The 25,303-nt window shown below is 44.2% G+C and overlaps 1 protein-coding gene across 2 annotated transcripts in view; it reads left to right on the top strand.

Moving 5' to 3' along the window:
• slc9a7 (solute carrier family 9 member 7) overlaps nt 1-25,303 on the top strand; it is a 195,250-nt gene that overhangs the window by 167,016 nt on the left and 2,931 nt on the right. For both annotated transcript variants that reach the window (XM_070892484.1, XM_070892483.1), the window contains 3 exons: nt 584-647; nt 10,365-10,447; nt 23,315-23,420. In XM_070892484.1, the coding sequence (XP_070748585.1) occupies nt 584-647; nt 10,365-10,447; nt 23,315-23,420 (253 nt within the window). The remainder of the gene's footprint in view (nt 1-583; nt 648-10,364; nt 10,448-23,314; nt 23,421-25,303) is intronic.

Below are 25,303 nucleotides of genomic sequence, written 5' to 3'. Positions count from 1 at the left end.
TTCACCGCACGGACTGCAGCAGTTCAAGAAGGCGGCTCACCACCACCTTCTCAAGGGCAATTAGGGATGGGCAATAAATGCTGGCTTTGCCAGCAACACCCACATCGCAGAAACGAATTTTTAAAAAAATGTCTGGGGCAGTGTTTGTATTCCACAGGACAACTGGAGTATTGAAGATTGGGAATCGCTTACTTCAAAAATCTCTGCGAGCTACAGGAGATGTTCATTCTGCAGCTCACGCTGAATCGGCTCTGGTACAAAATGTTTCACAATGCGTTTTTCTTGAATTTTTTAAATTAAAATTGGGGTTTTAAATTTCCAGGTGTGACACCAGATCTGATCGCCGATATAGTGTGATTCCCGCTTTACCCATCACATTGTCACGTCTTCTAAAAGAGAGGTTCGATGGCTTGCCTTACTAAAAGCTGTAGCTGTGGGTCTTTGTAGGAACAATCCAAAATGGAGATTGTATCTTTCAGTTCTGATAGAGAGATGGAGATAATGCAGACTAGCCTTTAGTTCGATTTACTGTTTGTCTGACTTCTCTTTCTTTTTTCCTTCTCTCTCTTTTTCTCTTTTTCAGAGTCGGAGTTGATCCGGATCAGGATCCGGCTCCCAACAATGACAGTTTCCAAGTGATTCAAGGTGTAAGTAATCGGGGAACAATAACTAAATCCTGGTTCCGGGGTTGCGAGGGCTCTAATTTAGGAGTGGCCTGATGCGTTACTTGCGTAGAATTTCCTTTTAACCGGCGGTGAAGGATCTGAAATGCGGAATAGGTTTGCTTTATATTTACTGTGGCTCCGTTGATGTTTTTACGAATGCTCCATTTTCTTTCAAATCTCAACGTTCTGCAGCACTGCACTAAGAGAACACCAGAAAATAGGAGGAGTTGGCCATATGACTCTTCGAGCCTTAAGATCATGGCTGATCTTCTACCTCGACTCCCCTTTCTCACTCAATCCCCATATTACTGGAGAACTTTAGCTATGAGGAAAGATTGGATAGGCTGGGGTTGTTTTCCTTGGAACCGAGGAAGCTGAGGGGAGATTTAATTGAAGTGTATAAAATTATGAGAGGCCTGGATAGAATGGATAGCAAGGACTTATTTCCCTTAATAGAGGGATCAATAACCAGGGGGCATAGATTTAAAGTAGTTGGTAATGATGAGATGAGGAGACATTTCTTCACGCAGAGGGTGGTGGGGGTCTGGAACTCACTGCCTGAAAGGGTGGTAGAGGCAGAAACCCTCATCACATATATAAAAAGTACTTGGATGTGCACTTAAAGAGCCATAACCTACAGGGCTACGTGCTGGAAAGTGGGATTAGGCAGGCTAACTCTTTTTCGACCAGCACGAACACGATGGGCCGAATGGCCTCCAATTTGTCATAATTTTTCTATGATTACTTGATTCCCTTTGTGCCCAAAAGTCTGTCAGTTTCATTATTGATAAGAACACAAGAAATACTCCGGTTCCATCATCCGCAGTGTTTTGTTTTTGTAAGAAACACTCTGATGGGTAAGGTTTAACTTTTTTTTATGGCTGTGGTTTAGAAAGAACTAGATTGTAACACAATAGATTTTATTGTAAGCTGCTTTTTCGTCAATTTTTAATCTGGTGTTGCAAGTCACGGTGGTTCCCACTGTGCGTGATAGAGCGCAGCGTGTGGACATTTTTTTTTAACTGAATACTTTTCTATGAAATACTGCAATGAGGGAATCAAGAGCATAATGATTCAGTTTGAGTTGGATTTGAATCCAAGATTCAGCTGGCGTGCCTTAAGAGCATTGTTGGCTCACTAATTATTTTGTCCAAAGGCACAATCTCCAGCAGTGTTTTTCTGAGGCCCACTGGGTTAGGCTCCAAGATGGTGCGTCAAAGTATGATGGCAAGCAGATCATTGGCTGTCGTTCCCCAGTGGCTGGTGGCAACGTTTGGACCGACAGCTGTTACATTTTTGTTTTCTTTTAATTCATTCTTAAGATATAGGCGCCACTGGCAGTGCTGGCATTTATTGCCCATCCCAAGTTTCCCTTACCACCCAGAGGCTTGCTGGGGCAGTTAAGAGTCAACCTCATCGGTGTAGGATTGGAGTCGCATATCGGCCAGCCCAGGTAAGGGCGGCAGGTTTCCTTCCCTAAAGGATATTTGTCAACCATTTGGTTTTTGCAAACAATTCACAGGGAATGCCAGACAGGCTTACAGCGGTAGCCGGTGATGCTGAATCCAACAGCATATCTAGTGTAGACCCAAACTTAATAGCTGGGGCCTATGCGGCTGAAGGCACTGCTGCCAATGTTGGGGTGGAGGAGGAGGGTTCCTCTGATGGCTCGGTTAAGCCTGGAGTCAGCATCCTAATGTTACCTTGTTCCCCGTTCCACCATTGATTTTACTGTCACTTTCTCCAACCGGAACAATAACAACAACTTTTATTTATATAGCGCTTTTAACGTAGTGAAACGTCCCAAGGTGCCTCACAGGAGTATTATGCAATAAAAATTTACCACCGAGCCGCATAAGTAGAAATTCGCGCAGGTGACCAAAAGCTTGGTCAAAGAGGTAGGTTTTAAGGAGCGTCTTGAGGGAGGAAAGAGAGGCAGGAAGGTTTAGGCAGGGAGTTCCAGACCTTGGGGCCTAGGCAACAGAAGGCACGGCCACCAATGGTTGAGCGATTATAATCAGGGATGCTCGGGAGGGCAGAACTAACTAGATGCATTACAACCGTCTCCAGCTTAATCCCATTGGTGCTGCATTTAGTCATCGGAGCAACCCTGAATTCATTGCTCAAGCAAAATCAAAAGAAGAACCATGACTTGAATTTTACAGCTCGTCTTTAATGTGGCAGAATGTCCGAAGATGTTTTACAAAAAGGGACTACAATGTAGGAGGATTAGAGGAGCTGACTAAAGTCTCAGTTAGAAGGTTGAGGGGTGATCTATTCGAGGTGTTTAAAATTATCAAGGGATTTGATAGAGTTGATACAGAAAAACAATTTCCTCTGACGGGGGGAATCCAGAACAAGAGGATATGATAAAATTAGAGCCAGGCCACTTCGAAGGGAAATCAGGAATCATTTTTTCACACAAAGCATAATAGATATTTGGAACTCTCTCCCTACAAAATGCTGGGTCAATTGAAATTTTCCAGGACTGAGATGGAGAGGTTTTTTTGTTCGGGAAAGGCACCTGGGGATTCGGAGAAAAGGAGGATAAAGGGAGTTTAAGGTACAAATGAACCGAGGAGGCTAGACAAGCATATGAGGGAGAAGGGAATAGAATGTTACGCTGATAGATTTAGATGAGGAAAGACGGGAGGAGACTCGAATGGAGAATAAATGCCGGCATGGACTGGTTGGATCGAACGGCCTGTTTCTGTGCTCTACCCTATGCAATCCTATAATCTAATCAAATAGCGAGACTGGCTGGAGGGGCTCCTGCTCCTGTGTGATCGGTTTAGAGGTGGCTTTTGAATGTGGCGACAGATGTGATCTAGTGGAGGCAGATCTAGAGTCTAGAAAACCAAAAGTCAGTGTAAAGCTTGTGGTTTTTCAAGTTCGTTATGTGGCAATTTCCTTCTGGTTTCTCTTCCCATCTGGGCATGTCAGAGTGAAACTGGCCAATATTCCCCTCACCCCATCGGAGTTCACCACGACCTGGCAATGGGCTAGATTTCATGTTCACGTCGGTATCGAGGCCAGGCACATTGAACCTCCTGTATGTGGCAAGCACTGAGTTTCACCTCATATTATTGACGCAGTTAATTGGAATTTCTTTCCGATGCACTGATTATCACTGTATCTGTGGTGGTGGTGCGGAGGCACTGAGGGACAAATAGCTATAAATAACGCTAGTTGTTAAAGTGACTACCTCATATCTCTGGAATCACAGTGTAGTCTCTCTTCGGATGGTGCAACAACAGCATTTATTTTTTTTGTAATTCCTTTTCGTGCATGTTGAGGTGAGGTATTTCTGTGCTGGAAAGGAGCACCACTCAACTGTCACCCCTGATTAACTGGTGATTGATCTAATTTGTGGGACCTTGCTGCTCACAAACCAGTTGACTACACATCCCGACTAATTCATTGTATGTGGGTCCTTTGGGGATGTCCTGAGAATGAGAAAGGCACAAAAGGAGTGCAAGATTGATCCTTCCCTTCTTCCTACCCTCCCTCCCCGGTGTCAGCGTCTGGCATTGCCAGGTCAGGTACGGCGCAGCCAAGGGGAGAGAAACTGGTGGGTCTTTCAGCACGGAGGAGGTATGAGGGCTCCAAAAGTCATAAGAAAATAAGAATTAGGAGCAGGAGTAGGCCATTTTGCCCCTCGAGCTTGCTCCGCCATTCAATAAGTTCATAGCTGATCTTCGCCTTCAACTCCACTTCCCTGCACTATCCTCATATCCCTTGATTTCTTTAATATTCAAAAATCTAGTGTTTTCTTGCCTTAAATATACTCACCGACTGAGCCTCCACCTCTGGGGTAGAGAATTCCAAAGACTCACCACCCTCTGAGTGAAGAAATTTCTCCTCATCTCAATCCTAAATGGCCGGCCACTTATGCTGAGACTGTGACCCCCCCTGGTTCAAGACTCGCCTTTATCATCTGTATCCTTCTCTATCATCTATCTTCTTTGAATTAATTGCTGGATTTACAGTGAGATTATAACTTCAACCCAGTTCTTGGGTTATATGCATGTGTGATAAATATACACATCCACATAAAAAGAAAAAAAATGAAAGACTTGCATTTATATAGCGCCTTTCACGACCACCGGACGTCTCAAAGTGCAATACAGCCAATGAAGTACTTTTGCATGTAGTCACTGTTGTAATGTGGGAAATGCAGCAGCCAATTTGTGCACAAGCAAGCTCCCACAAACAGCAATGTGATAATGACCAGATAACCTGTTTTTTTTTTGATATGTTGATTGAGGGATAAATATTGGCCAGGATAAATAACTCCCCTGCTCTTCTTCAAAATAGTGCCATGGGGTCTTTTACATCCATCTGAGAGAGCAGACGGGGCCTCGGTTTAACGTCTCATCAAATGTAACGCCCCTATTTAAAAAAGGAGGCAAACGGAAAGCAGGAAACTATAGACCAGTTAGCCTAACAGTTGGGAAATTGCTGGAGTCCGTTATTAAGGAAGCAGTAGCGGGACATTTGGAAAAGCATAATTCAATCAAGCAGAGTCAACATGGTTTTATGAAAGGAAAATCATGTTTGACAAATTTACTGGAGTTCTTTGAGGATGTAATGAGCAGGGTGGATCAGGGGAACCAGTGGATGTGACGTATTTAGATGTCCAGAAGGCATTCGATAAGGTGCTACATAAAAGGTTACTGCATAAGATAAGAGCTCACGGGGTTGGGGGTAATATATTAGCATGGATAGAGGATTGGCTAACTAACAGAAAACAGAGAGTTGGGATAAATGGGTAATTTTCCGTTTGGCAAACAGTAACTAGTAGGGTGCCGCAGGGATCAGTGCTGGGGCCTCAACTATTTACAATTTATATTAATGACTTGGATGAAGGGACCGAGTGTAATGTAGCCATGTTTGCTGATGATACAAAGATGGGTGGGAAAGCAAATTGTGAGGAGGACACCAAAAATCTGCAAAGGGATATAGACAGGCTAAGTGAGTGGGCAAATATTTTGCAGATGGAGTTTAATGTGGGAAAATGTGAGGTTATCCACTTTGGCAGTAATAATATAAAAGCAAATTAATTTAAATGGAAAAAAATTGCAAAGTGCTGCAATACAGAGGGACTTGGGGGTCCTTATGCATGAAACACAGAAAGTTAGTATGCAGGTACAGCAAGTAATCAGGAAGGCAAATGCCTTTATTGCAAGGGGGATAGAGTCTAAAAGCAGAGATGTCCTGCTACAACTGTACAGGGTATTGGTGAGGCCACACCTAGAGTACTGCGTACAGTTTTGGTCTCCATATTTAAGGAAGGATATACTTGCATTGGAGGCTGTTCAGAGAAGGTTCACTAGGTTGATTCCGGAGATATGGGGGTTGACTTATGAAGATAGGTTTAGTAGGTTGTGCCTATACTCATTGGAGTTCAGAAGAATGAGAGGTGATCTTATTGAAATATATAAAATAATGAGGGGGCTCGACAAGGTGGATGCAGAGACGATCTTTCCACTCATAGGGAAAACTAAAACTAGAGGGCATAGTCTCAGAATAAGGGGCTGCCCATTTAAAACTGAGATGAGGAGGAATTTCTTCTCTGAAGGTTGTAAATCTATGGAATTCTCTGCCCCAGAGAACTGTGGAGGCTGGGTCATAGAATATATTTAAGGCGGAAATAGACAGATTTTTGAGCGATATGGGAATAAAGTGTTATGGGGAGCGGGCAGGGAAGTGGAGCTGAGTCCGTGATTAGATCAGCCATGATCTTATTAAATGGCAGAGCAGGCTCGGGGGGCCAAATGGCCTATGCCTGCTCCTATTTCTTATGTTCTTATGAAAGACGGCTCTTCCGACAGCGCAACACTCTCTCGGCACTGCACTGGAGTGTCAGTCTAGATTTTTGTGCTCAAGTCCCTGGAGTGGGACTTGAACCCCCACAACCTTCTGACTTGGAGGTGAGAGTGCTACCCACTGAGCCACAGTTGACATACAAACATGCATACTCTTTATCTGGAAGGAGAGCAATCTATTGCCGCCCTTTTGTGATTAACAGATGCCAATCACACAGTGTTCACAGAGGCAGTTGTCTCCTTCCTTGCCCCCTCAAGTAGCGGGTGGGTTGTGCGCAGACTTCGATGCACAAAAGTTATTTATTTTCTCAATAAGAAATTGAAATGAAAGGAGATGCTTCACTCGCCTACAGCAAGGGGGGATTTGGGTGTCCTTATCCTCTAGTTTCAAGCACAGCATCAAATTCCTTCACTGCCTCTAATGAAAGGTTGAAACGTGCTATTTAGCAGATCAAATAGCTTTAAAACCCAGGATTCGCGCTGCCAGCTCTCCATCACTTGGGACTAAGAACATTAGCCCAGGCTGTTTCACATTGTCAACTCGAACACAATGATCAGCAGCTGTTCTCTCTCCTTTGCACCATAGTTTTAAGCGGAAGGAAACGTTAAGGGGAACAGGAAGTTAGTCACAATCCAAGTTAAATCTCGCTTTAGTCTATCTCAGGCTATATGAACAGTTCTACCATTCCTCTGGGAAAACAGACTACAAGGCATTTCTGCTTCAGCTTATGTCACTTCCATAATTTATTTAGGATTGGAAATTCTTTCTTCTCTTCCTTCAGTCATGGCTTCAGAGGAAAGTCTATTTTAATAATACATATTGAAGCTGGTATAAAATTCTAGCTCTCTGATGCTGTGAATGTTACAGATATATCCTTGAGATGGTCCTAAACAATTGGCAGTAATACGAAGGCATTCCATTCTTTAGCTGTGACTTAAAGACCTGTTGAGTAAGTCAAATTCCCGTCCTAGTTGAGCACCATTTAATTAGCTGTTCAAATGTATTTTTGTTACATTTACAGCTACAATGTGTTGCAAAGTTAAAACTCTTAAACTAAATTAAATGAACATTTTTATTATTCATTCACGGGATGTGGGTGCTGTTGGCAAGGCTGGCATTTATTGCCCATCCCTAATTGCTCTTGAGAAGGTGGTGGTGAGCTGCCATCTTGAACCGCTGCAGTCCGTGTGGTGTTGGGGAGTGAGTTCCAGGATTTTGACCCAGCGACGATGAAGGAACGGCGATATATTTCCAATTCAGGATGCTGTGTGATCCCAGAGTATGCATCCCAGATGTGGCTTGGGGAGAACAGGATGTACCTGCTCCTAATTTCTAAAGTTAGGTGCAGCTTGGGGGGGTTTATTTAAAAATACAGCAAAATGATTTGGAGTGGGAGGATATCCATCTCACTTAGAAAAAGTAGAATTGAGGTTTCTGCTGAGTAAAGCTTCTGGTCTTCCTTGGGTAATATCCCCTCCCTTTCAAATCTGCCATCATTGTCACCTCCTCAAAAAAACAATCTTGACCCCTCTGTCCTTGCAAACTACCACATCATCTCCAACTTCCTTTTCCTCTCCAAAGGACATGTTGTCATCTCCCAATTCCAGGCCCACATTTCCTGCAACTTCATGTTTCAAATTATAATTGGGTTTCCACCCCCCTGGCACAGCATTAAAACGGCCCTAATCAAAGTCTCAAATGACATTCTCTGTGACGGTGACCACGGTACACTATCCCTCCTCGTCCTTGAGAACATAAGAAATAGCAGCAGGTGTCGGCCATAAGGCCCCTCGAGCCTGCTCCGTCATGGCTGAACTTGTACATGAACTCCACTTTCCCGCCCTATCCCCATATCCCTTGATTCCCTTAGTGCCCCAAAATCTATGGATCTCGGTCTTGAATATATTCATCGACTGAGCATCCACTGCCCTTTGGGGTAAAGAATTCCGCAGGTTCACAACCCTTCTCGACCTAGCTGCGACCTTTGACACACTTGACCACGCTATCCTCCTGAAATGCTTCTCCTCTGTTACCCAGCTCAGTGGGACTGCCCTCATTTGGGTCTACTGTTATCTGTCAAATCATAGATTGCTTTTCTTCCCACCCCATACCATTACCTCTGAAGTCCCCCAAGCATTTCCACTTGGCAATCTCCCCTTCCTCATCTACATGCTGTTCCTTGGCGACAGCATCCAAAGACATGGGGTCAGCTTCCACTGCTACACTTACAACACCCAGCTCTATCTCTCCACCACCTTTCTCAACTGCTTTATTATCTCCATTGTCAGACTCCTTGTCCAGCATCCAGTCTTGCATCAGTTGCAATTTCCTCAGTTAAACATTGGGAAAATTGGAGCCATTTTTTTTCATCCCCACCACAAATTCCGTACCCTTGCCGCTGATTCTATTCCCCTCTTTGGCTGAATCAAACTGTTCACATTCTCAGCATCCGGTTCGACCCCGAGCTGAGTTTCCGAACTCGTGTCCTCGCCATCACAAACACCACCTCCACAACATTACCTGGCACAGGCCATCTGCTGCTGAAACTCTTATCCATGACCATGTCCCCTCCAGACTCATTTATTCCAGTGCTCTCCTGGACAGCCTCCCATTCTTTTTGCTGTGTGTTCGTCAGCTCATCCAAAACTCTCTGCCCACATCCTAGCCCCCAACACTTCCCACGCCCATCACCCCGCTTTTGCTGACCTACATGGGAATTCCGGTTCACCAACATCTCCACTTCAAAATCCTCACCTGTGTTTAAATCACTTAATGGCCTCTCCCCTCCCCATCTCTGTAACCTCCTCTAGCCCTACAATTCTCCCCATTACTCTCCATTGCTCAGACTCTGGCCTCTTGTGCATCACCCCTTCCCTGGACACCCTAGATCCAAACTCTGGAACTCCCTGCCTAAACCTCTCCGCCTCTCTAGCTCTCTTTCTTCCTTCAAGACGCTCCTTAAAACATACCACTTTGACTAAGCTTTTGGTCACCTGCGCTAATTTCTACTTATGTGGCTCGGTGTCAATTTTTTTAATCTCGTAATACTCCTGTGAAACACCTTGGGATGTTTCACTGTTAAAGGCGCTATATAAATACAGGTGGTTGTTGTTTCGCCCCACCGTATGGCAGCCATATCTTCAGCCGCCAAGATACCACGCTCTTGATTCCCTTCCTAATATCTTTGGTTCGCCGTCCAATCTTGTTCGATTGTGTTAAGTTCAGAATAACTCCATGAGACTGTGTTGTAAACGCAAACCATTGTGACTTGGTCTCTTTTAATATAACTCCAAAGTGAGGCAGCAGCGTGGTGGACTGCCTTTTATACCTGCTTGCTCCAGGGTACACAGGTGTGCCCTCTAGTGGCAAGTCTTACACACAGGTGACGGTCACATACATAATAGATTGCACCTCTGTGAAGTACCAGGGATATTTTTCTATGCTTAAATAAACCATATGAATGTGTTACATAAGAACATAAGAAATAGGAGTAGGCCATACGGTCCCTCGAGCCTGCTCCGCCATTTAATACGATCATGGATGATCCGATCATGGACTCTGGTCCTCTTCCCTGCCCGCTCCCCATAACCCCTTATTCCCTTATCGGTTAAGATACTGTCTATCTCAGTCTTAAATGTATTCAATGTCCCAGCTTCCACAGCTCTCTGAGGCAGCGAATTCCACAGATTTACAACCCTATGAGAGAAGAAATTCCTCCTCATCTCAGTTTTAAATGGGCGGCCCCTTATTCTAAGATTATGCCCCCTAGTTCTAGTCTCCCCAATCAGTTGTTGTCGATGAACTATAATCACTGTAATATATTGGCATTTAAACTCGGTGAAATTGTGTTTTTGTGTTCCCTCCCTCTAGGATGTTGCACATCCTGAAAGGACCAGCACGACAAAGCAGGAAAGTGCATGGCTCTTCAGACTGTGGTACAGCTTTGATCACAAGTATCCTTTTCACTGGCAATGAGAGATGGCTTCTTTGTCGATTCCATGGCCCTCTCAATTGGGAGTGCTTCATGCATCATGAGTTGGGATAGTGTTGGCCTAATTCTGCTCCAAGATCGCTGGGTCTGATAATGGTTTGCTACCTGTCGCGTGGCATGGCTTGAAAATTCGAGACTGCTGACCTAATTTCTGAGCGTTCTGCTCTCCCAAACTCAGAGCTGGGTGTTGCCTGTTTAAACAAAGCATGGCCGAGGTGATCTGAATACACAAAGAAAAGAATAGTTCCTCTTGCGGTTGTGGGGGTGGTGAGGGATGGGTGGGGGGGAGCGGGTGGGCAATGGAGTGTCGTCTGTGGAAGCCAGTTGTTCAGGATTGGATAGTGGAGATGAGTCAGTAAGCTGGAGTTTTAGAATATTTATGGAGAACTTCCCCTCAGGAGATCATGTCCGTGAGAGGGTGGGTTGTTCATTGTCTTTGGAAGGAGTGGATTTGATGGGCCGGATGCCTTTTTCACTCGCTGTTCTTTTCTGGATGATAATTTACATGTGTGTGTGCATCTCATTTAGATGGTAGAAAATCCTGAAACTTCGGTGCAAAATGATACAATATTTGTACGGTCGCATTCATCATCATCATCATCATCATCATCATCATCATCACAGGCAGTCGCTCGTAATCGGGGAAGACTTGCTTCCACTTTTAAAAATGAGTCCTTAGGTGGCTGAACAGTCCAATATGGGAATTACAGTCTCTGTCACAGGTGGAACAGATAGTCGTTGAGGGTAAGGGAGGGTGGGACTGGTTTGCCGCACGCTCCTTCTGCTGCCTGCGCTTGATTTCTGCATGCTCTCAGCGATGAGACTCGAGGTGCTCATCGCCCTCCCGGATGCACTTCCCTCCGCATAGGGCGGTCTTTGGCCAGGGATTCCCAGGTGCACTTTTTTGCATTATGGTCGCATTAGCTTGTGGTTCTCTTGCATGTCCTTGGTGGTAATAAACAAAAACAATTTAATCTCAAAATGTTTCCTACATTACAGTAGTGACTACGCTGCAAAACTATTTCATTGGCTGTAAAGCGCTTTGGGACATCCGTTTGTCGTGAAGGGCGCTATATAAATGCAAGTTCTTTTCTTTTTTTAACTGGTAAAGTTCATCAAAAACTCTCAACCTCTCACACCTCCCAATTAAGGATACTGATGCTGCTAAATTTGTTGAGTGGGGAAATGTTTTCTTGTTTGCTCACTTCTCTCCCCTCACTCCTGCCTTTCTCGCACTCTTTCCCTCTTATTCCCTCCTTCTCTTTTCTTGCCTTCTCCCACCCCCAGTCCTTTCCAGCATAATTTAAATTTGATTAGTTTAGTTTTAAAATACATTCACTCATGTAAGACAATTCAAATCTGACAAACCAACTATGATTGCACCATAATCCTTTTACCATGTTCAACCAAACCCAGACACACGCAATGTCTCTAAGCAGTAGATGCACAGAAATAAACGCAATGACCCCATTTTTCTCTGGGTGGAAATGTAACCTTCATTGATTCTTTTGATCCTGACTCTCTCTAAAATTGTTAAGAAAAACTCAAGATCTTTGTAGGCCACTAGTCACGTACACTATCCTTGCTGATTCATTATGCCATGGCAAGTGTTATTGTGAACAAGACTCCCAGAACCAGGGGTCACAGTCGAAGGATAAGGTGTAAGCCGTTTAGGACCGAGATGAGGAGAAACTTCTTCACTCAGAGAATTGTGAGCAGGTGGAATTCTCTACCACAGAAAGTTGTTGAGGCCAGTTCGTCAGATATATTCAAAAGGGAGTTAAATGTGGCCCTTACAGCTAAAGGGATCAAGAGGTATGGAGAGAAAGCAGGAAAGGTGAATGATCAGCCATGATCTTATTGAATGGTGGTGCAGGCCTACTCCTGCATCTATTTTCTAAATGAGAGAGTTGCTACAAAACACCAGATGCCAACTCGTTTACCATCCTGGCCTATGGTCCCATTTCCTATCTCAAGACTGTTTTGACCATCTCATTTCACAATGTGGTGACAAAAATAAGTCAACAGATGTGAATTGTGCATCCTGCACCTCAGCAGAAGCTAAACAGCATGGTCAGCTAAATTGTACCCTGATACATGGAGCCCTAAAATCCTGGGAATGAACAGCTTTAATCATTTCATTACTTCCAACCACATTACAAATCCACAAGCCATTTATAAGTAAAAAGAATGCCAAAACCTTAATCATACAAGATGAAACCAAATCCTAACCCTACGTATATAAGAATGGGTTATCTTTACTCTCATCATGTTGGAAATTCACACCATTTTTTTTGTTGAAAATCTGACCGGATACGTGCCTGCCGCACTTTATATAATTTTTTTAAAGAGCTTGCTAGTGTAGGGTATTTTAAATGTCCTTATTTACTTCGATTCGATTGGCATAAATGGTGACTACAAGGTTACTTGCTTTAGTAAACCAGAACAGTTTATTAAGCGCGCGCGCGCACACACACACACACACACACACGCATTATACAAACTTGGGACAGTGAAGTCTTGGTTAAAATACAGGCTTTACTTCCCATCCAATCAAGGACACGGAATGCGTTGACATGGGATGCTTCCTGGCCACCCTGTCTTCCTTCCTTGAAGTCGCCTCCTCCATGTGACAAGGGGTTTGGAAGTTAACCCCTTATACCATCCTTCAATATACAATCGCCACATTCTAATTGATGGCCGTTTGAGCTTGGCCTCATTCTGTTGATGATTGAATTATCGTGTTTCAATCTCATGATCTGTCCTCATCTTCTCTGTCTTTTGTGACTGTCTTCCAGAAAGGGAGCATTTCATAATTACAATGGCCATTTTCATAAGTTCATTAACATATCTGACACTAAAGACGAAAGTTTCACTATAAAGCCATTACAGAAACTGTTACCTGTGTTTCACAGGAACGAAGCCATTAACTATTACAATGGTCGACTCTGTGAAACCATTGACTAGTCTGGCTTCAAAGGCAGAGCCTTTGTTTGAAGCCATCAGAAAAACTGGTATCTGTGTTTTACGGGAAGGAGGCCTTTAACAGAGGTGGCTTCTGTGACTATTGGTTTCTATGGAAATATTAACCCCTTACACTAGTTCCTGCACACTTGTAAAGGAGTTAGACGAAGTCCTTACTCCTAGGGGGATCAAGGGGTATGGCGAGAAAGCAGGAATGGGGTACTGAAGTTGCATGTTCAGCCATGAACTCATTGAATGGTGGTGCAGGCTAGAAGGGCCTATTTTCTATGTTTCTATGTGTGTTCGGGAGTAATTTTTTTTTAAATTCATTCACGGGATGTGGGCGTCGCTGGCAAGGCCAGCATTTATTGCCCATCTCTAATTGCCCTCGAGAAGGTGGTGGTGAGCCGCTGCCTTGAACCTCTGCAGTCCGTGTGGCGTGTCGGTACAACTGAGCTCAGCCATTTCAGAGGGCAGTTAAAAGTCAACTACATTGCTGTGGGGTCTGGAGTCACATATAGGCCAGACCAGGTAAGGACGGCAGATTTCCTTCCCTAAAAGGCATTTGTGCACTAGGTGGGTTCATACGACAATCCAGCAGTTTCACCCATTACTGATAGGAGCTTTTTATTCCAGATTTATTTAATTGACTGAATTTTAATTTCCCAGCTGCTGTGGTGGGATTTGAACTCGTGTCTCTGGATCATTGCTCCAGGCCTCTGGATTACTAGCGTAGTAACATAACCATGATGCTACTGTTCCCATATTGCTTACTGTTGATTGTCTCTGAAAAGCAGATTAGCTGATGTTTGGCCTTGTTGATCATTTCTTTTTAAGCGCTTGGAGCAAATAAACCTCGGCCGCACAAATCGATAATTGCTCCTCAATGTTGTTGCATTTTAAATCAGAGCTGCATCCCAGCTGGTGTTGTATCAGGAAGGCAAGATCTTCCCAGCGGAGAGCCATCCTTAAAGAGAGCACAGATTGGACAAGCGTTGTCATTCTGTCTCCCAACTCTCACCCTCTCTGAGCACTGCCCACTGCTGGCAGCACCACAGCACTGAATTTCCCCTGACATGTAACGGTTGCAAAGGCATACTGAGCATCCACCTCTAATATGTTTTCATCTCCTATACACAGTCTAAACTGGTGCCGTACTGAGTACACAATAATCACTCGCCCACCCTCTCCGTCTGTTGCTTGCTTTCTTGTGCTCAGTCACCACTCTGTGTGTTGTGTCCCTCTTTCTAGCTTCCTTGCATTCACTATCTCTCGGCACGCGTTCTTTTGCTGTCTGCATGCTTTTTCACCGTCTCTCGGACACGCTCATTTGTTTTATAGATTCTATATTATTACAACATTTTTGCATTTCACACAATAACCTTAAACCCCTGTAGTCATCTAACTGTAACCAACCTGAAAATATGTGAATCATAAATAATCATAAACATTTCATCTAATCTACAGTATCGTGCCTGAAACACTTAAATCTGTAGTTCCCTGCAAACGTTCTTTCATATCGAACTGAGGCACATGTCCTCAGCAGGGAACCATAGTAATTGGATGCTGCAGTGGATTAAATCTTGTAATTGTCTGGAGCTATTTTTTGCATAAATAGATTGTGACTCACTAACACTGTGGGATTATGAGCAATTTCCTGTACTCCGGCTCGGGAAATGTCTCTCTTTCTCAAACGCAATGTAAGCCAGTGCTGATCTATTTATTGACGATGACAGATATTTTGTTGGCTGGTTTCGCTCCCGAAATGAATCAGCTTATTGCTGTATCTTGAATCTCGCCAGGAGATTAAAAAAAACATTCCTTCCTCTTTGTGCCATCCGTTTGTCCAATAAGTTGAGAAGGCATGATAGAGGTCAACTTTCCACATGCCCATCAATGTTGCTTTATAATCATCGCTGTAATATATTTGCTTCATGGGTTCTTTGCTTAAGAATTCATAGCAACACATTGCTATTAAGAACTAGCTGGTTTATTAGCAAAAGGTTTAACAGTCACACTACACATTACCAGTTCATCCACCAGGCTCACAACCACCTGCCTCATCGTGGATCCCCCCGAGCCCAACTGGCTGGGGTTTTATTGAGTCTTGTGAACATCACATGACTTGCTAAGTCACTCCCAACTCAATAAGCTCTCCAACTATTTTTGTTGCAAACAATAATCAAGTTACCCCTGATTCAACTTTGACCGTAAACTTAAATCAAATTAAAATTTGGTTGCACTCCAGTTCCTCTGGCGTCCGTCCACCTCTCACGGAAGGCCGCGAGCGTACCGGTGGACACCGCGTGCTCCATCTCCAGGGACACCCTGGCTCGGATATAACCGCGGAAGAGAGGCAGGCAGTTGGGCTGAACGACTGCCCGCTGCCTGGACCGGTTGATGGCCCCCTTGGCCGTGACCAGGAGCAGTCCTACATCAACAGCTCTACAAACCTGTGAGCATATTCACAGGTGCATACATTACAACTGGAAGGTGTGATCGGAGGTGATTCATCCTCTTCATTTTCTTCGCCCTCTGGGAAAACACTTGGGATCCTTTGGCAGCATAGTTGCAATAAGGAGCCCACCCTGTGGGGACCGATGGAAACAGCCATGCCCCACTATTATTTGGTCAGACATATTGGAGGTCCTCCTTGTTGTGTGATTGTGCTATCCCCCATCTACAATTTTTTTTAAACAAAAAATAGGAATCAAATTACTGCTAACACTTCAGCTAATTTTAATAACTTTTATTTCTGCCTCTTTTGACTTTTAAAATAAATAATTTTGTTTCATCCAATAAGTTCTGACTGAGTGCTTAGACCACACACCATTGCACTTTTGCGTGTTTTTTTTCCCCCAACTTGTTGATGAAGGTGAATAAATTGATGGAAAAAGCTTCAAGAAGAGAGAACATTGACACTTCACACACATAATGGAGCAAAAATAAATAAATCCCCGAGACAATCGCACATTATAATCTGTGCTACTTAATACTGACCTGAAGCAGTCCATAGATAACAAGTCACTTAGATGCTGGTACCATTGCGTTCTGTCGGTTTTCTGACCTCCTTATTAAGTGCTATTGGCCATAATCAACCAAATATTTGCCCAGCTACTTTTTTTATTAAAAAAAAAAGAATTGATCAGCCCAAGAGGAGCTACCTTAATCATGACCTTATTCCGTAGATCTACTGTAATGTAAATCTCCAATCAAACCGTGAGGCTTTCCTTATTTTTTTTTAAGTATTGCAACTCTAACTGAGGTGGAATCATAGAATCATAGAAATCTACGGCACGGAAGGAGGCCATTTCGGCCCCATTATGTCTGCACCGGCCGACAGAGAGCCTATTCATAAGAACATAAATAGGAGGAGCAGGAGTAGGCCACTTGGTCCCTCAAGCCTGCTCCGCCATTTAATGAGATCATGGCTGATCTGATCATGGACTCAGCTCCACTTCCCTACCCACTCCCCATGACCCTTTATTCCTTATCGCTCAAAAATCTGTCTATCTCCGCCTTAAATATATTCAATGACCCAGCCTCCACAGCTCTCTGGGGCAGAGAATTCCACAGATGTGCAACCCTCAGAGAAGAAATTCCTCTTCATCTCAGTTTTAAATGGGTGACCTGTTATTCTGAGACTATGTCCCTTTGTTTTAGTTTCCCTATGAATAGAAATATCCTCTCTACATCCACCTTGTCGAGCTCCCTCATTATCTTATATGTTTCGATAAGATCACACCTCATTCTTCTGAACTCCAATGCGTATAGGCCCAACCTTCTCAACTTATCTTCATAAGTCAACCCGCCCCCCACCTCTCCGGAATCAACCAAGTGAACCTTCTCTGAACAGCCTCCAATGCAAGTATATCCTTCCTTAAATACGGAGACCAAAACTGTACGCAGTACTCTAGGTGTGGCCTCACCAATACCCTGTACAGTTGTAGCAGGATGTCTCTGTTTTTATACTTCATCCCCCTTCCATCAATCCAGCCTAATCCCACTTTCCGGCTCTTGGTCCGTAGCCCTGTAGGTTACGACACTTCAAGTGCATATCCAAGTACTTTTTAAATGTGGTGAGGGTTTCTGCCTCTACCGCCCTTTCGTCAGTGAGTTCCAGACCCCCACCACCCTCTGAGTGGAAAAATTGCCCTTCAAATCCCCTCTAAACCTTCTACCAATTACTTTAAATCTATGCCCCCTGGTTGTTGACCCCTCTGCTAAGAGAAGTAGGTCCTTCCTATCCACTCTATCTAAGCCCCTCATAATTTTATACACCGCAATAAGGTCTCCCCTCAGCCTCCTCTGTTCCAAAGAAAACCAACCCAGCCTATCCAATCTTTTCTCATAACTAAAATTCTCCAGTCCAGGCAACATCCTCGTAAATCTCCTCTGTACCCTCTCGAGTGCAATCATATCTTTCCTGTAATGTGACCAAAACTGCACGCAGTACTCTAGCTGTGGCTTAACTAGTGTTTTATACAGTTCAAGCATAACCTCCCTGCTCTTATATTCTATGCCTCGGCTAATAAAGGCAATAGAATGGTCTGATTGTGCCTTTATCAATGATTTTAAGCATTTTAAAAAAGCTCTACCAGGGTTTACCCTCCCAATACCCCCCAGTTGCTTTTCCTCCAGTCAGGCAAGCATTGGTCTGTCAGCCTAGTCTGGCTATCATTGAAATGTATTTCAACGTCATTTCCGCGTATTCGGGCATGTTGGGGACCATGGGATACAAAAAACAGGACTTTAAAATAGCTGCTCCTTTTGCTGTTGTAAATGAGAAACAGATCTCGCAATAATGGACGTTGCACACTGTGTGACTTAAGCACCAACTATTTCCTATTAAAATACCAGCTCAGCTTGTGTTGGCCCACATGATGAAGTGGCTGGAACCTTGTGAAAGTTTCATTAAATTGTTTGACCTTTCCCCCCCAAAAAAACCCACTTCCACCAGAATTCATGTCTAATTTATGACTTTATTTTTGGAACATATTTTGGAATAAATGGAGATGTTGGATGGCTCTGCTTGGGCTTCCCCATCCTGCACCCCCTCTCCAAAACCTTTTGGATTGGTTCAGTGTTTTGGGTTATTGTTTCAGCATGTTACAATACTTGCCAAAATAACACAAAAACATGCTTCGCTTGAAGTATAAAAATAAGTTGGTGTTGATGGAAGAATAGTTTGCAGCCAATAAAGAGACCCTTTGGGCAACAAATGATGTGACTGTGACTGTCCAACAGTACGAGGCAAACACCCCTGTAGTTTTGCTGTTTTTCAGTATCTGACTAATGTGAGGGTATGGTTACCACCTACAGGTCCAGAAAATGGACTTCCATTGACGTGAAGCAGATGGATTAAATATCTTCCTTTTCTGACCTTCAACTGCACTGGGGCAAATCTTTATAAAGTAATGATGCAGCGAAAAGGACTTTAAATTTAGTTAGTCACAGATAATTAATGATCAAATGTGCCCCTCACAAAATCAAACACGCTATGAAAATGATTAAATGTTGCACCAACATAGACCTAAAAATAAAATTATATCAAATGCTAGAATCCTACAGTAAGCAGCTATGGCCTTGAGATTTGATTTTATTCATTCCAGGGATATGGGCATCGGTGGCACAGTCAGCATTTCTTGCCCATCCATGATTGCCCTTCAGAAGATGGTGGTAAGCCACCTTCTTGAACCAAAGAGAGCAGTGGATCTGGAGTCACATGTAGACCAGACTGGGTAAGGACGGCAGATTTCCTTCCCTAAAGGACATTCGTGAACCAGATGGGATTTTACGACAATCCGGTAGTTTCATGGTCATTACTGATACCACCTTTTTATTCCAGATTTATTAAATTTTTTTTAAAGTGCAAATTTTTAATATCCCCATTAAAATAATGGACAAAGAAATAGAACTATAAAAGTTTACAGTTCAGAAGGAGGACATTTAGCCTTGCTTCCACTCTTAAGATGTGTCCTTGGGTGGCTGAACAGTCCAATACGAGAACCATAGTCCCTGTCACAGGTGGGACAGATAGTCGTTGAGGGAAGGGGTGGGTGGGACTGGTTTGCCGCATGCTCTTTCTGCTGTCTGTTTGATTTCTGCATGCTGTCGGCGATGAGACTCGAGGTGCTCAGCGCCCTCTCGGATGCGCTTCCTCCACTTAGGGTGGTCTTGGGCCAGGGACTCCCAGGATGTTGCACTTCTTCAGGGAGTAGAGCGCTAGCTTTGGGAGTCTCGTGTCTGGCATGTGAACAATGTGGCCTTCCCAGCGGAGCTGATGAAGTGTGGTCAGTGCTTCAATGCTGGAAATGTTGGCCTGATCGAGGACGCTAACGTTGGTGCGTCTGTCCTCCCAGGGGATTTGTAGGATCTTGCGGAGGCATCGTTGGTATTTCTCCAGCGACTTGAGGTGTCTACTGTACATGTACTGTATCAATTACATCAGCAATGGCTCCTTGCTGCAGGAAAGTGAAACTAATCCGACAGCCTTGTTTTCTCTTTACAATCCCTCCCTCTTCAGATACTTCTCCACATTTCCCTTAAAAGATGCAGTTGTCTCTGTTTTAACTGTTCATTGTGGAAAAGCATTTCATTCTCTTAAAACTCTGTGTAAATAACTTTCTCTGTGCCTCACTCCTTATTCTTGGTGACCCTTTTAAGGTGATGAAAACTCACCACTGACTCTCCAATCAGAGCAATTAGTCTTTCCTTATTCAACATATCAAAAGCCTTGATAATTTAAAAAAATAAAATCTTCTTTCCTGCTCCGTTGGGCATAGTCACAGTCTTTCCTCGTAACTCTAGTTTCTCATCCCTTCTCATCATCACAGGTGGTCCCTCGAACGAGGATGACTTGCTTCCACCATGAGTTCACAGATTTTTCTATGAAGGACCCGATGTTCCAGTCCTCAACACCAATTGAAGGGATGGAAGATGCCTGTGCGTAGATTTTTTTAACTTGTGGTGACCATTGCACACCAGCCACCACACGGGCTCAATCGAGCTCGGCCTTTAGCCAGTAGTAAGGGTTAACCAGGACGACTGGGGACCTGCTCTGCTGCACGGACCTAGTGCGCACACATATTGCAGTGTGGGCAGGCCCGTGCTGCCCCTTGGCCCTCGGCTCTTCTCGGCCCCGTACCCTCATTCACCGCACCTTCGCCCACGATGTTCCAGGGCCCGGTGTTCCAGCTCTATTTATAGTCCCGACCTGCGGTGGTGTTTTCACACAGGTCGGGGCGGCCCACAATTTTCCAGGGCCTGGCGCTCCAGCTCTCTTTATAGCCAGGATTTACTCCAGGATTCATTCCTTCTATCATTCTGGTGAAACTATGCTCTACATTCAATATTGACATTAATATTCTTTGAGATGCCCAAAGCTGGACATAGTACTTTTAACTCTGGCCTAATCATTGGCTCTCATAAACTTATCCTGACCTCTTTTGCTCTTGCACTCTATGCCCCTAATTCTAAAGCCTAAAATGCTTTTGCCCTTCTCTATGCTTTTATCTACTGGCATGTTCAGAGAATTCTGTATTATAACCGCTCGGTCTCTTAATTCGCACCCGTCCGTGCTTTCCATTGCATGTATACTCCAAATTCCTTAGAATGTATCAGTTCAGACTTGTCCACATTAAATTGCGTCTCCCTGATGATCTGTAACTTTTTGTTATTGTAATGTTTCAAACAATGTACCAGAGGGGTTGGGCCATAGATCATCTTCCAAAATGAATTAAAGCCTTCAAAAAGCGGGGGGTGGGGGGAGAGAACGCTGCAAGGAAGAGCACAACTTTAAAGGTTAAATTAGTCATGCGTTCGTACTTAGAGTTCAGAATAAATTGTTTACCAACCTGCTTGTGTTCAAATTTATATTGACATCTCATACCAGCACAGCTGCTTCACAGATGTTGATAATAGAAGGGTTGGTTGTGGTAATTATTTGGATTACATTCAATAAATGCAGCATGTTTTCTTGGAGCAATGACAGGGTTTATGGGTTTATTAGTTTATCCAACATGCTGCAAGATTATTGTCTTCATAGTTTTGCTAGCATCAGGTAAAGCGATTATTCCACTGCTTACTGCTGGTGGGGTGGGGCATAACTGAATTATCTGATTTTCTGTGCTTTTGACTAACAGTGGCTGGCAATAAAATCATAGAAAGACTTGGATTTATATAGCGCCTTTCAATACCACCGAACATCTTGAAGCGCTTTACAGCCAATGAACTATTGTCACTGTTATAATGTAGGAAACGCAGCACCCAATTTGCGCACAGCAAGCTCCCACAAATAGCAATGTGACAGTGACCAGATAATCTGTTTTTGTTATGTTGATTGGGGGATAAATATTGGCCAAGGCACCGGGGATAACTCTCCTCCTGCTCTTGTTCGAAATAATGCCATGGGAGGCTTGGTTTAAAGTCTCATGGCACCTCTGACAGTGCAGCATTCTGTCAGTACTGCATTGGGAGTATCAGCCGAGATTTTTGTGCTCCAGTAGCTGGAGTGGGACTTGATCTACAACCTTCTGACTCCGAGGCAAGTGTGCTACCCACTGAGCCATAGCTAATGGTGTTTCCTAGCTCCTGACAGTAAACTGGTTAGCATGTTCGTGTAAAATTCCTCATTAAATGTTGTCATCAACCTGTTCAAAATAAACACTGTTGAAATAACACACAAAAGAAACTGATGCAAACATGTTAACCAGGACATTGTTGGAGGAAATTAAGCCCAGAGGGACTCTACAGCTGCTTTTGCTAAATGAACTACATTGGCTCCCAGTCCACCAATGCCATGATTTAAAAATTCTCATCCTCGTGTTCCAAGTCCCGCCCATGGCTTCACCCCTCCCTATCTCCGTTACCTCCTGCAGCCCTCCAAGAAGTCTGTGCTCCTCCAACTCTGGCCTCTGGTGCATCTCCCACTCCCTTTGCCCCATCATGGTATGGTAGCATAGTGGCTATGTTACTGGACCAGTAATCCGGAGGCCTGGACTAATAGATCCAGAGACAAGAGTTCAAATCCCAGCATGGCAGCTGGGGAATTTAAATTCAGTTAATTAAATAAATCTGTAATTTTTTTTTAAAAAGCTAGTATTGACCATGAAACAACCGGATTGTCATAAAGACCCATCTGGTTCACTAATGTCCTTTAGGGAAGGAAATCTGCCGATGTGACTCTTAACTGTCCCCTGCAGCTCACCACCACCTTCTCAAGGGCAATAAATGATGGGCTTGCCAGCGATGTCCATGAACGACTATAAAAAAACATTTTTTAATTGGTGGCCGGGCCTTCAACCGTCTAGGCCCTAAGTTCGGGAATTCTCTCCCTCACCCCCTCCTCCGATCCTCCTACCTATTTGACCTGAGTGTTGTATAAGTTGAAGTTTGTTGGGTGTAGCCTTGGAGGCCAGTGAGGCGAACACTGATGACAAAGCCTTGGATGAGGATGCCCCCATCACATGTCTTGCCAGTGCCGTGAGGACTAGTACTGAGCAGGTCCCAGTCACTGTCTCACAAGGGGAAGCAGAATATTAGGAGTTGCTCCTTCATATCTTTTGGTGCTGGCTTTTTTGGGAGGTCTGGGGCAGATCGAGTGTCTGCTGCTTCTGCCAGAGTATGACACCTGCTGTCGAAAGACTTGAAAAGGATCGGGGACTAAGGAGAGAAAAATAATGCACAACTTGCCAAGAAAATTGAATGGCAGATGAATGCATATTGTGAGCCTGCCAGATAAGATAAGATATTAGTATCAGCAGTATGTTTGGGACTGTCGATGACGAATTCAAGGCATTTAGCAAAAGTTTCCTTTTCTTGTTTCGCGTTTCTTCGAATATTTCCTTAACGGGAAAATTTCCAGTTATCTGAAGCCGATCTTGACACACAGTGGTCCTCCGCTCACCGCTACTCTGCCCGGATGGTGTGGCCCCATCGCGCGGTGTTTGACAAGTCCTCAAGCGTATGAAGTAAGTACCAGACGCTCATATTTCACATAACTCACTGCCAAAGTGTGTGCTTTTTTTAATAAATAGATTTTTTTTGGAAGGGTATGAAATGAAGGTTACTTGAGGTGGTCAGAAAATTGAACTATTTTTCCTTCTGATTTAATTTGTGAAAGAGTTGCATGTCTTTTATTAATTATTCAACTGCTAAAACACCTGTGGTTAGTCGAAGTCATTGACTAACCACAGATGTTTTAGCCACATGCATTGATTTGAATAGAAAATACCTTACACACAATACAGGTAAATATATGCCATGTGTGTATTTACTTAACAAACATCTACCACCCATTCAATCCTTCTCTTTCAACAAAGTTTGGAATTCTGGCATGAATTTTTCAGACACAGCACACCTTGGAGCAGCTTCTAGGTTGTTGCCCATCAGTTGGGAGCGCTAATGTGACTTCATCAGAGTGATTGCTGAGAATGTTGATCCACACATCGAGACACACCCGACCTGCCCCAGCTCGCCATCCAGTTGGATGCTGCTTGCCTTTTGCCATGACGTTGCCCATGTCCTAACTCACACCAAGTCCCACTCACACCAAGTCCCACTCACACCAAGTCCCACTCACACCAAGTCCCACTCACACCAAGTCCCACTCACACCAAGTCCCACTCACACCAAGTCCCACTCACACCAAGTCCCACTCACACCAAGTCCCACTCACACCAAGTCCCACTCACACCAAGTCCCACTCACACCAAGTCCCACTCACACCAAGTCCCACTCACCCATCACCCCAGTGCTTGCTGACCTAAATTGGCTTCTGGTCCAGCAACACCTCGATTTCAAAATTCTCATCCTTATTTTCAAATCCCTCCATGGCCTCGCCCCTCCCTACCTCAGTAATCTCCTCCAGCCCCACAACCCCCTTCCCCCCCCCCCCCCCCCAAGATGTCTGCATTTCTCTAATTCTGCCCTCCTGAGCATCCCTGATTATAATCGCTCAACCATTGGTGGCTGTGCCTTCTGTTGCCTAGGCCCCAAGCTCTGGAACTCCCTGCCTAAACCTCTCCGCCTCTCTACCTATCTTTCCTCCTTCAAGACGATCCTTAAAACATACAATTTTGGTCACCTGCGCTAATTTCTATTTATGCAGCTCGGTGTCAAATTTTTATCTCATAATACTCCTGTGAAGTGCCTTGGGACGTTTCACTACGTTCAGGGTGCTATATAAATACAAGTTGTTGTTGTTGTTGTTGTGTTGCTTGTTATTAGTTGGACTTGCTTTCATCTGCTGGCCAGGAGCGGTTATTCCGATTGGCTGACCAAGATGACAGCTCCCCTCTCCCGAGCGTGTTGCTGGTGTTTCCATGGTGCTGAAGCCTGAAGTTTCTACCTGTGTTGCACACCATTTTAGCAGATGAGCAATAAGCAGCAATCGAGGCAGTAAAGCACACACAATGATTAATAAACAATCGCATGCTCTGCTTTCCATCTACCAACAAATACACAGAGGCTAAAGTGTGCATGCTATGCGAGTATGGGTATTGAGATCACGTGCTCAACGACTGTGTCTGTTGTGCATTCCTAATTAACTCATCCGAAATACAATTTGTCACATCTGGATTCCCAATTAGCCATATGTGGCAAGTGGAGGGTGGCCATTAACCAGTCCAGGCAGCAGGCGGTCGAGGGGGTCATTCAGCCCGACTGCCTGCCTCTCTTCCCAGGCTACTTTCGTGCCAGGGTGTCCCTGGAGATGGAGCATGTGGTATCCACCAGCACGCTCGCAGCATCATCGCCCCCAGCAGCCAAATTTTAATCTGATCCGCTAAGTCTAAAGTTTTATTGTTAAATCTGTGTGTTCTAGAGTCCCTTTTAATATGGGTGCACTCGGCTT

This window comes from Pristiophorus japonicus, chromosome 10 (assembly GCF_044704955.1).
Source record: "Pristiophorus japonicus isolate sPriJap1 chromosome 10, sPriJap1.hap1, whole genome shotgun sequence".
In the NCBI taxonomy this organism is placed as follows: domain Eukaryota; kingdom Metazoa; phylum Chordata; class Chondrichthyes; family Pristiophoridae; genus Pristiophorus; species Pristiophorus japonicus.
This window is presented reverse-complemented; position numbering and strand designations above follow the sequence as displayed.